Source organism: Triticum aestivum, chromosome 7D (genome assembly GCF_018294505.1).
Source record: "Triticum aestivum cultivar Chinese Spring chromosome 7D, IWGSC CS RefSeq v2.1, whole genome shotgun sequence".
Taxonomy (NCBI): Eukaryota; Viridiplantae; Streptophyta; class Magnoliopsida; order Poales; family Poaceae; genus Triticum; species Triticum aestivum.
The window spans coordinates 10,351,029-10,362,688 of NC_057814.1; the positions used below are offsets into that span (position 1 = coordinate 10,351,029).

General features: G+C 46.9%; 1 protein-coding gene across 1 annotated transcript; it reads left to right on the forward strand.

The window, feature by feature from the left end:
• Window positions 1–4,386: 4,386 nt before the first annotated feature.
• Window positions 4,387–9,069, forward strand: LOC123170605 (disease resistance protein RGA5). Its single transcript, XM_044588446.1, has 8 exons — window positions 4,387–4,568; window positions 5,067–5,260; window positions 5,338–5,596; window positions 5,693–5,915; window positions 6,025–6,148; window positions 6,528–6,740; window positions 6,827–7,740; window positions 8,271–9,069. Exons 2-8 carry the CDS (start codon window positions 5,096–5,098, stop codon window positions 9,067–9,069), a joined length of 2,697 nt encoding a protein of 898 aa, XP_044444381.1. The 5' UTR covers window positions 4,387–4,568; window positions 5,067–5,095.
• Window positions 9,070–11,660: the final 2,591 nt, after the last annotated feature.

An 11,660-nucleotide genomic window follows, 5' to 3' on the forward strand; every position in this document is an offset into this window, starting at 1 on the left:
TGACCTCGTTGGAATTGAACTGCTGAATGTTCCATTTGAGGAGTTCTTCCAGTTTTTCAATCAAAAGGCCCTCGATAAAACAACGATCACTTGCTACTATCTGTAAGTAGTACTACTTCTGTCATTAAGTCTCTCTATATAGGTCAGCTCTTTCATTGCATGTATTTATAATTATCCTCACTATATTATGCAGATTGAAGATCGCCGAATTGAAGAAAAGACAAATCGGTGATATTGGGTTCATTAACACAAATCTCATAGATGCATATACGGTTGAAAAACATCCCAAAGAAGCCGAGGCCAACTTGCTACGATCGTTGGTATTAAATCAAAACAAAGATATACTACTCTTTCCTTACAACTTCAAGTGAGTGTTACTGTCTTGTGCATATTCGGTTTCCCTTATTAGTCCAGGTTATGGTAATGTAATTGATGACTTATGCATGCATGCGCAGCTTCCATTATATTCTCCTAGAGATTAAGCTTGAGCAGGGAGTAGTAACCGTCTTAGACTCGAGACAAAAAGATCCCCAGGACTACGCGAACATGACTCAAATGCTCGAGAAGTAAGTTAAATCGATCATTATCCACCATATCAGCAACTTTGTTCATTTCCTGATAACAAGTAATTGTTTTCTTTGTCTGGCAGGGTTTGGAGAAAATTCACCACAAAAGCTCCGGGACTGCCGAAGAAGCTGCATTTAGACACCCGAAAGTAAGTACTACAGTAGCATGTTCCGCACATCTCCTAGTGATTCAAGCGCTAGTTTCATCAATACCATTTAGCATGCTTGCTTATCAGTTAGATTGACCTCTATTTCTTGTAAAGTGGTTGTGGCAGGAACAAGGGAATAATTTCTGTGGATACTACGTTTGCGAGTCTATCCGCCACACGACCTGTGAGCGGAGCTACTCCGATGAACAATATGAAGTGCGTAAGCAATAATATTCACAATTTTATTTTATTACCATCATTTGTGTCGAGTTTCATTTATTCATATATATATGTATTGACCCCCTTCTTCAAATTAGATGTTTCGGATGCGGGATGAACTCCTAGCAGAAGATCGTATGCGAGCAATTCAAGAGGAATTGGCGGCATTCTTCCTTGACCACGTGATCGCTGAAAACGAAGAATACTATGTGGACCCTGTGTTCTTACAATTTAATTAGGAGATTATATTGTAAGAGATAATTATTGTATATATGTAGCCGGTAGTGTCGGATAGATATACGAGAATTTGTTGTTCGACCAATCTCTCGGAGAAGGAGAGGTGGTCGATATCACTTCTCTCTGTATGCATATGTTCATGACGATCTTCTGTTTCCTTCATTTGCTTACTAGCTAGCGTGTCTAGTCCTCTCCATACGTATATAGTACGTAGCGTCGACCAAGCACGGAGATAAGTGAGGACACTTCTCTCTATTAATTAGCTAGCTAACACAATATATGAAACACCTAAATTAACCCCCCAAAACCCCCAACCCCTCCATTTCAAAAAAAAACAAAAACCCCAGCCCCTGAAATGCTGATGCGTGGATGCGTATTGGTCCCGGTTGGTGGCACCAACCGGGACAAAAGGCCCCCCTGCCTGGGCTGGCAGCAGTGGCCACGTGGAGGACCTTCTGTCCCGGTTCGTGTAAGAACCGGGACTAAAGGGTTAGGGCTTTAGTAACGACCCTTTAGTCCCGGTTCGAAAACCGGGACAAAAGGCCCTTACAAACCGGGGTAAAAGCCCATTTTCCTACTAGTGTGTCCACCGTAGTGCTTCTGGCCTGCTCCTCTCGCAACACCAATACACTCTCGAGATACTCGACCGCGCCTCTATGCTCAACTGCAAGCCTATCGCCACTCCCGTCGACACTAAAGCTAAGCTCTCCGCTACTGCTGGCGATCCCGCTCCTGATCCGTCGTTCTTCCGCAGTCTCGCCGGCGCTCTCCAATACCTCATACTCACGCGTCTAGACATCGCCTACGCCGTACAACAGGTCTGCCTCGTCCGCACTCGCCTCGCACGCCGCACGTCGCTCTCCTTAAGCGCATCCTGCGCTATTTACGCAGCACCGCGCATCTCGGTCTTCATCTCCGCCCGTCGGCCTCATCACAGCTGATCGCCTACACTGACGCCGATTGGGCCGGGTGTCCCGACACTCGTCGATCGACGTCCGGCTACTGCATGTACCTCGGCGACAACCTCGTGCCTTGGTCTTCGAAGAGACAGATCACGGTGTCCCGCTCGAGCGCGGAGGCCGAGTACAGGGTCATCGCCAACGCGGTCGCCGAATCGTGCTGGCTCCGGCAGCTCCTGCAGGAGATTGGGCGCCCGCCGGAGCGCGCCACCGTCGTCTACTGCGACAACATTTCGGCGACGTACCTCTCCTCCAACCCGGTACAACACCAGCGCACAAAACATGTGGAGATCGATCTTCATTTTGTGCGCGATCGCGTTGCTTTTGGCGATGTCCGCGTTCTGCATGTGCCATCCTTGTCCCAGTTCGCCGACGTCTTCACCAAGGGGTTGCCTACCAGCGTCTTCACTGACTTTTGCTCCAGCCTCAACGTCATCGAAGACCCCGTTTCGGCTGCGGGGGGCTGTTGGAAGACGCCTATCACGCCAACCTGACCGGGTCCTGCACTCCAACGTCCACGCGCCCACGTCGCTTGCAGGGCGTGCGTCTGTTACGCACGACTCCCTCATCTAGCGCATCCACTGTTGTAAACCTGTGTATATATATGTGTAACCTGTACATGGAATGAATATAGTGTGATTGATTCCTTCCATCTCTTTATCCTGACAGTGCCTTTTTGTCCAAAGGATTCTACATGCTTCGTCCAAGCGGTATCAAAACCCTTCGTACAGCCTGTTGTAAAAATGGCAACTTAACCTTATCGTACGCCTTTTTGAAATCAGCCTGAGATTCTAGCTCGACCTGGATCTGAAGTTACGATGGGATTGGGACTAGCTAGATCTGGATCGAGAAAGATGCACGGACTAGCCGGAGTGTAGTATACTACTAATAAGAACTATGAAGATTGGGAGTAGCTGCCATGGCTTACAGATGGATAAATTATGCTGTTGCTAGCTAAGCTCGGAGTATATTATGAATGTATGCTCGACTCGATCAGAACAACTAATAATTAACTTATGTTTGCATCTTGGTCAATGACAACCCGATCGAGGTCATCATCGTTAATTAACTCAGCGTTCTTGTTGGACTCTTAGGCACTCTTCTGACCTCGATCTCCCCACCCTGCACCCACCTTTGATTAAACAAAGGAATCTACTTTCGATGTTTAATCATGCGATCCAATAATTAAGAAAAGGCAAAGCTCTATGGATGCGTACATACGCTATTTCTCTTTCAAACGGTCATTCATGTCAGTTAACTGGTGCTAGCTGGCACCTAATTAATTTTTTTGAAACGTACACAAGAGTTTTGCCTCATCCTGCAATGTCCCTTCAGGACTGAGCTCAAGACTGTTGGATGAAGCAATATTGTGTTACTCTGTTTCTGAACATTCGTTTAGATGCTTGACTTTTTCTTCTTCTTTTTTTTTTCTGTGTACAATACTTGTATGGCAAAAGGAAATTTCAACAGAATGTACTGATGCAGTTCTGCAAAAAAATATGCTGGAAGCTTTTCTTTGGGAAGTAAACAGCATACTTGAATGGCAAAACAAAATCTGTACCCGGGGAAAAAGAGAGCTTATACATGGTGTACCTAGTGTTGTACATCATGGTTTTCTGTTTGGGGCATGAAGGTGAAGAAGTCGAATACGCAAGAGTTCTCAGTATTGACAGAGATAACCCGGAGTGTTGTGGAGATCATGACGTACGTTGTCCGTTGCTCGAACAACATGCAATTTCCTGAAACTGCATCGTTAACTCAGTTGAATGGGTTGTTTTCACTTACTGAAACTCCGGTTTATGGTCTGCGTTGGATCACGGCAGTTTGTAAGCATCTGCAACAATCACTCTCAGTCAGATGCATGTAACAGTTTTACATTCATAAAGAGCTGGCCATTCATTTGTGTCTGGACATTTGCCACAGTGAGCAGAGGTCCGAATCCCAGGTACTAGTATCATAACGTAATTCAGATAGTGCCAGTGAGTCTATATTTTGGCAAAACAGACATAGTATATTCGTGGGCGAGTTCTTTCAGCAAATCAAATATTTCCTGTTATATATATATATATATATATATATATATATATATATATATATCCTCCTTTTCTAGTTGTAGGGTGGATATTGCTTTGAAAAGCAAAGAATCAATTGAGTCCAAGCCGGGATTATATATTCTTTTAGGAAACCCGGATTACTGTTGGTTTAAAGGTGTTGGTAATTATTTGAAAACTAGTAGTAGTAAGATGCACCCGGAGACGAGCATTTGGCTCAGGGGCATCACGGAAAGGTAGACAAACGCGGATGTGAAGCCTTTCCCCCCTCCGCATTCCGCCTCTCAAGCCCCCACCCTCCCCGGAAGTACTTCTCCGGCGAAGTACTCTTCCCGTCAGGTTCTTATCCATCCCTGGTCCGCGGCGCCGCTTCCCCGGCAGAGAAAGGTACCTACCGTGAGTCGAAGATGGTGATAAATGGGGACTCATCCCCTGGTTGGTTAGTTAGTGCTAGATCCGTATCCTCCATAGATCTAATCAGGGGATCCCTTTTTCTTCGATGCTTTTTTTTTGGTTGCTCACTAATACAGGGGGAAAAGCCCGTCCGCCCGTCTATTTCAGACATTTCAGATCGACGTCTCTTTCAGATATTGTTTCACATAGATAAAAAAACACATAGATGTGTTTTTCTTTTTGCAATAATCGAGAGAAAAGGCCCATCAGTCTCTTTCAGACTTTTTAGATCGACTTCAGACTTCATATAGATATACTAATTTTTTCTGCAATCGCTAGTTCTTCAATTGCCCCAAAAAACATAGTACTGTATTGGTTTCAGTCGACTTTTTGAACCTGTTTATTTTCCAGGCAACTGAATAATAGTAGGTCCAAGTTTTCTCCTAATTTGAACGGACGGCTAATGAACAACACTAATTATGCATGCTTCAGGAGAATAACACCTAACTTCCACAACCGAGATGACGGACGGCGGCCAAGGCAACGAACTTGCTGCTCTCGAGAAAGTGTTGCTCGACGAAAGTGCGGATCCTGTCGATCTGCCTTTCTCGCTTCTCAAGGCCATCACAGGAAACTTCTCTGAAGATAATGAAATCGGCAGCGGCGGGTTCGGAGCGGTTTACAAGGTAAGCAAGCCGACCCTCCGCTCTGAAATTAATTTACCGGAGACAATCTAGCTGACACGGTTCTATGTGAGGTGCAGGGAGTGCTTCCAAGTGGTCGCACTATCGCCGTGAAGAAGCTCTTTGAGATGTACGAGATCCTGGACAAGAATTTTGCAAGCGAGGTCACCTGTCTTGCCGGGGTCAGGCACAAGAATACCGTGCGATTTCTCGGATACTGCTCTGAGACGCAGCAAGTACTGATGCCATATGACGGGAAGCGTGTCTTGGCTGATGTGCGGCATAGGCTGCTCTGCTTCGAGTACATGCCCAAAGGGTGCCTTGCTGACTATCTCCCTGGTAAAATCAGATCAGCCTTTTGAGCTTGGGTGGTTCAGCCTATCTCTCCGCATATATATAGTGCTAACTATTTGTTATACTTAATACTCTCCACAGATGCAGCTTGTCGATTTCAGTGGATCACACGTTATCAAATAATCAAGGGGGTCTGTGAAGGCGTGCATTATCTTCACAAGCAGCGTATTATTCACATGGACCTCAAACCTCAGAATGTACTATTGGATGACAACATGCTGCCCGGAATTACGGATTTCGGTCTATCAAGACGCTTAAGTGAAAGCAAGAGTCGGGCTATCACTGAAAACAAGCATGGGACGATGTAGGCTAGCAATTTTCTTTGAGAACTTGATGTTTTTATCAGCCATCTACCAACTTTGTCGCATACACTTTATTCACTAATTGTACAAACTGCACTATTTTTTATGCAGGGGATATATGGCACCAGAATTTATAAATAAGGGAGAAATCACCTTCAAGACAGACATATATAGTTTGGGAGTTATAATAATGGAGATCCTTATGGGACATAAGGACTGCTCCAATGTTAAGGAGGTAATTATATTATACATGAGGTTCCAAGAAACAACATCATAGACAACATGCTTAGCACAAACCTCAATATTGTTGAACAGAAATGCAACACATATTCAATCAGAGTATTTGGTTAACAGTAGAATTTGCAAATGACAAGATTTGAATGTTGTCTTTGTACTGATCTTGCAAGAAACGTAAAATAAAGATGGTTCTGATTTCTGAGTCATTATGTGTGTCAAAAGATTACTAATACTAAAATCGATCAAGTGAGAAATTCAATTTTGTTTGTGGCAGTATCCTTGCATTTGGTCTCCAGTCCTAAATCAATACGGCGGTGTGCTTTTTCTAAAATGCAAGCCATGCTTTTTTGTAACTCACTAGGCTGTCAAACTGGCAGATAGTTGAAAGTTGGACGAACAAGTTCAGGACATCAGAGAGCCAGACAGCACTGGAACAAGTAAAAGTATGTGCTGAGATAGGGATAAAATGCATGAACTATGACCCAAGGAATAGGCCTGCTACATGGTTTATCATTAGTGGAATACTGGGTGATGTGGAAATTTCAAACTGGTCTATTACAAGTGATGTAGCTACCTCGACAGAAGGGCAGGTACAATTACTCAATAGTAAATGTATATGATCCACCATTTAACTATTTAGTGATTTGTCCTGACCTTCTTTTCATTTTTGTTGCAGATAGGCTTTGCCTCCAAGTTGGTGGATGAATTGAAGTTGATGGATGATTCCGCTGCAGCATCCGAACTGCAGCCATCAGCGCTGGAGGTAGAGCAGGAGGATGGCAAAGTGAGCCTAGAGAGTAAGGGGAAGGCAACAACAGTGACTGTGGCGGCTGGGGTGATGAGCACCCTCAGTGCCAAGCTTGCCAAGCTCATGGGCGACGAGTACATTAAGCGCAAAGAGGTGAGGAAGCAGGCGTCCTTCCTCAAGAAGGAGTTGAGCACCATAAACGCTGTCCTTGAGCAGCTGGAGCTCATGGATGAGCTCGCTCCAGTGGTAAAAAATTGGAGGGATGATGTCAGGGAGATCTCCTATGACATGGAGAATTGTATTGATGACTTCATGCGCCAATTTGGAGGTGAGGATGCTGAAGCAAGCTTCGTCGGGGAGGCTGCTGAACTTCACAAGAGGTTGTGCGAGCTTCATAGGATTGCCAACCAGATGGAAGAGCTCAGGACTCTTATGGTAGAAGCAAATGCTCGACGTGAGAGCTACAAGATTGATGATTGCAAGCCTAGCTTTGTGGGTGTCGACCCTCGGCTGTCAGCGGTCTGCCAGGAGGCAACTAGCCTTGTGGGCATTGACGGCCCAAGGGAGGAGGTTGCCAATTGGTTGATGGATACTCAGAAAAAACTCAAGGTTGTGTCTGTTGTTGGTTTTGGAGGTCTGGGTAAAACTACACTTTCCAAACAGGTATATGATAAGATCAGGGGGCATTTCAAGAGTGTGGCATTCATTTCAGTTTCACAGAAGCCTGATATGAGAGTGCTTCTCAATCGCCTACAATTGAAACTTGGGATAAGTGTGTCTTCTCATGATTGCGGGTTTGAAGACATCATTGAAGAGCTAAGGAAGTATCTCGCAGATAAAAGGTAATTACTTACTTCCTATAGCCACTGGCATTGGCTGCTCATCTTCAATTTGAAGTAGCAAGTAATTGGTTAGCACATATTTTGGTTAGAGTTGCTTGCCCATGCATGTAGGAAGTTTTGTTGTTTTCTTGTTTTGTACGTTCGTGGTAGATATTCAAAATTTTAAAGAAAACATTAGAGCAGAAACACACCTTCGGAACAATTGATTGAAGTTTTGTATGTTTTTTCATTCAATGTAAAAACTTGCTTAGTTGTTTATTGGAAGAGACTCGTAGGGGTTGAGAGACAGGACCGAATACTCATAGGTGAAGAATGCTAGGTGACTACAATATACAGGCATAAGTTGACCAAATGATAATGAACGTTCTTCGGCCAGGCATTGTTATCCCGTTTTGAATATTATGTGATCATGCTAACTTAGCCATATGAGCAACATATTTCTTTCATCTAGTCCATTTTAATTTTTGATGCTTGTGTCTTCAACTTAGTCATATTCTCATACGATGTAACCTGTGCAAACATTTCAACAGGTACCTTATTGTACTTGATGACTTGTGGGATCAATCAGCATGGAATACTATTAGTCTTGCTTTTTCAGAAAATGGAAATGGGAGTAGAATAATAGTAACGACACGAGTGGAAGATGTGGCTAGTGTGGCCTGTCACAATGACCGTAAGTGCATTTACACAATGAAGCCCCTCAATGAACAGAATTCAAGAATGTTATTCTCGAATAGAGTATTTGGGTCTGAAGTTGTTTGTCCACCCTATCTTAAAGACGTTGCAGCTGAAATTCTGAAGAAGTGTGGCGGATTGCCTCTTGCAATTATCACTATAGCTAGCCTATTAGCTACTCAAGTGAGGTCAAGGAAACACTGGGAGAGCATAAGGAAATCTCTGGGTGCCCAATCTGCCACAAATCCTTCATTGAAAGAGATGAATAACATATTAAACCTTAGCTACACGCATCTTCCTCTTCATCTCCGGGCATGTTTTTTGTACCTTGGTATGTATCCTGAGGACCACATTATATGGCGGGATCATCTGGTTAGACAATGGATAGCTGAAGGCTTCGTCAGCAGTTTGCATGGGTCAGATTTGGAGGATATTGGCAGGAGTTATTTCAATGAGCTCGTCAATAGAAGTATGACTCATCCATCAAAAACTGAGTATGGAGAGGTGTTGTCTTGCACAGTACATGACATGATGCTTGATTTGATCCTAATCAAGTGTGTAGAAGACAATTTTCTAAGTGTGGCGTACAATTCTGACGACATGCAAGTACAATGTTCGCAGATTACCGAAAAAGGCTTTCGCCCCGCTTTATAGATAAAGCAAACCGCCCGAATCAAACAGCCAACAGAGTTCACACACACACACAAACACACACTCAAAGTCACAGCCGCACAGAACGCACGGTACCAAAGGGGTTAATGCTGAGGGCACAGCTCAACAAGCCCTAAGAACAAAAGGACACACACAAAAAAACCGCCACGGATGAGTCCAGCCTAATCAGGTTCCGGCGGTGGTGGCGGAAGCGGGGGCGCCATGCGGAAGGCCATCGATCGAAGGTCGGTGAGGAGGGTGTCGATGGTGCTCCGGTCCTGGGGGCGGCTAAGCGGCCGCCAAAGCTGCAAACAGCCACACATTTTGAAGATCGCGTCAGTCGCACGTCGCAAAGGAACTTTCTGAATAACGAGCTTGTTGCAAATATTCCAAAGCGTCCATGCAAGGATCCCAATGCACAACCATCTAATATGGCGGTAACGCGGGGAGGAGGCATCGATCTCCGCGAGTAGGTCAGGGAAGTTGGAATTGCACCACTGTCCGCCGACCGTTTCACGGAAGCACGACCACAGGAACTGGGCAGTGGAGCAGTTGAAGAAAATGTGGTTCGAATCCTCCACCGTGGCGCACAGGGGACACATCCCGTCCCCAGGGCCATTGCACTTGCGGACTTCCACCCCAGAGGGGAGACGTCCCCGAATCCACTGCCAGAGGAATATCCGGATCTTGAGGGGGAGACGAATGTCCCAGATCAGGCTAAAGGGCTCAGGGGCCAGCGAAGGGGCGATGGCAGCATACAAAGACTTCGTGGAGAAGCATCCCGAGGGCTCCAGACGCCACGCCATGGCGTCGGTGGCGCCCTCTACCTGCATTGGCAAGAGAGCGATGTCCTGTAGAAGGGCGTCCCACGCGTCAACCTCCTGGGGGCCAAAGGAGCGCCGAAAGGCGAGGCGCCCTAAGTCAATAAGGGCCGCTTCGACGGAAATTCGGGGATCTGCCGCAATGGCAAATAAGCCCGGGAAGCGGGCGGCCAGAGGGGAATCTCCAAGCCAGCGGTCGAACCAAAACAGGGTCGAGGACCCGGAACCCACCTAGATGGAAGTGCCAATCCGGAGCACGGGGAGGAGCTGAATCACCGCCTGCCAGAACTGAGATCCCCCAGAGCGCTGGCAGAAAGCAAGAGGTTGTCCTCGGAGGTACTTATTCTGAATGATGGTAAGCCAGAGGCCGCCCTCCCCGTTGGCAATACACCATAGCCATCGGGATAGGAGAGCAATGTTCATGCGACGGGAGGATAAGATCCCCAGACCTCCCTGGTCCTTGGGTTTGCAAATGTCCGGCCAGCTCACCATATGGTATTTTTGCTTGTCCCCCTCGCCAGCCCAGTAAAATCTGGACTGATATTTGGCCACCTCCTGGTGAAGCGTCTCATGGAGTCTATAGAAGCTCATGAGGAACCAGAGAAGGCTAGCCAGCGAGGAGTTGATGAGGATTACCCGCGCCGCCTTCGAGAGCCACCGGCCCTTCCAGGGCTCGACTCGGTGTTGCATCCGGGTCACGGAAGGGCGGAGGTCCGCTACGGTGAGGCGAGAGTCACTAATGGGGATCCCCAGATAGGTCGTGGGGAAAGAACCCAGGCGGCAATTAAGCCGGTCCGCAATGCCCTGGGCCTCCACCGGTGGGTATCCCAGCATCATCACTTCGCTCTTATCAAAGTTGATGGTCAGACCGGACATCCATTGGAAGCAGAGGAGGAGGAACTTCAGGTTGGCAATATCGGACTCGGAGCCCTCAACCATTATTATGGTGTCATCGGCATATTGTAGGAGGGAGACCCCCCCTCCTACAAGGTGTGGGACCACGCCGTGAATGTGGCCGGCCGATTTGGCTTTGTCAAGAATGGCCGCGAGGGCATCGGCCACCATGTTAAACAGGAACGGCGAGAAAGGGTCACCTTGGCGGACCCCACAGAGTGTGGGGAAGAAGGGGCCGATCTCACCGTTAATGTTAATAGCGGTCCGACCACAGGAGACAAGCTGCATAACTCTGGTCACCCAACGGTCATCAAAGCCCTTACGGAGTAAAACTTCCCGAAGGAAGGGCTAGTGCACAGTGTCATAGGCTTTATGGAAATCAAGCTTCAGGAATACCGCCCGTTGGTGCTTGGAGCGGACTTCGTGAAGGACCTCGTGGAAGACCAACACCCCATCGAGGATAAAACGGCCCTGAATGAAAGCCAACTGATTGGGGTGGGTGATCGAGTCGGCGAGCCGGGTCACCCTATTGGCGTACCCTTTGGCCAGGATCCGAAAAATCACATTGATCACAGTGATGGGTCGGAATTGGCGGATGTCCGTCGCACCCGGAACTTTGGGGATAAGAGTGACTACCCCATAGTTCAGGCGCCCAAGATCCATGGTCCCTAAGAAAAACTTGTCAAAGAGAGCCATGATCTCAGGTTTGATGGTCTGCCAGAATGCTTTAAAAAAGGAGACTGGCAGTCCATCCGGCCCCGGCGCCGAGGAGGCGTTCATGCCCTCAATCGCCGCGAGGACTTCCTCCTCGGAGAACGGGGCAACTAAGGCGGCATTGTCCGCAACAGACACAAGCTGGGCGCCTGATCATGTGTCGGG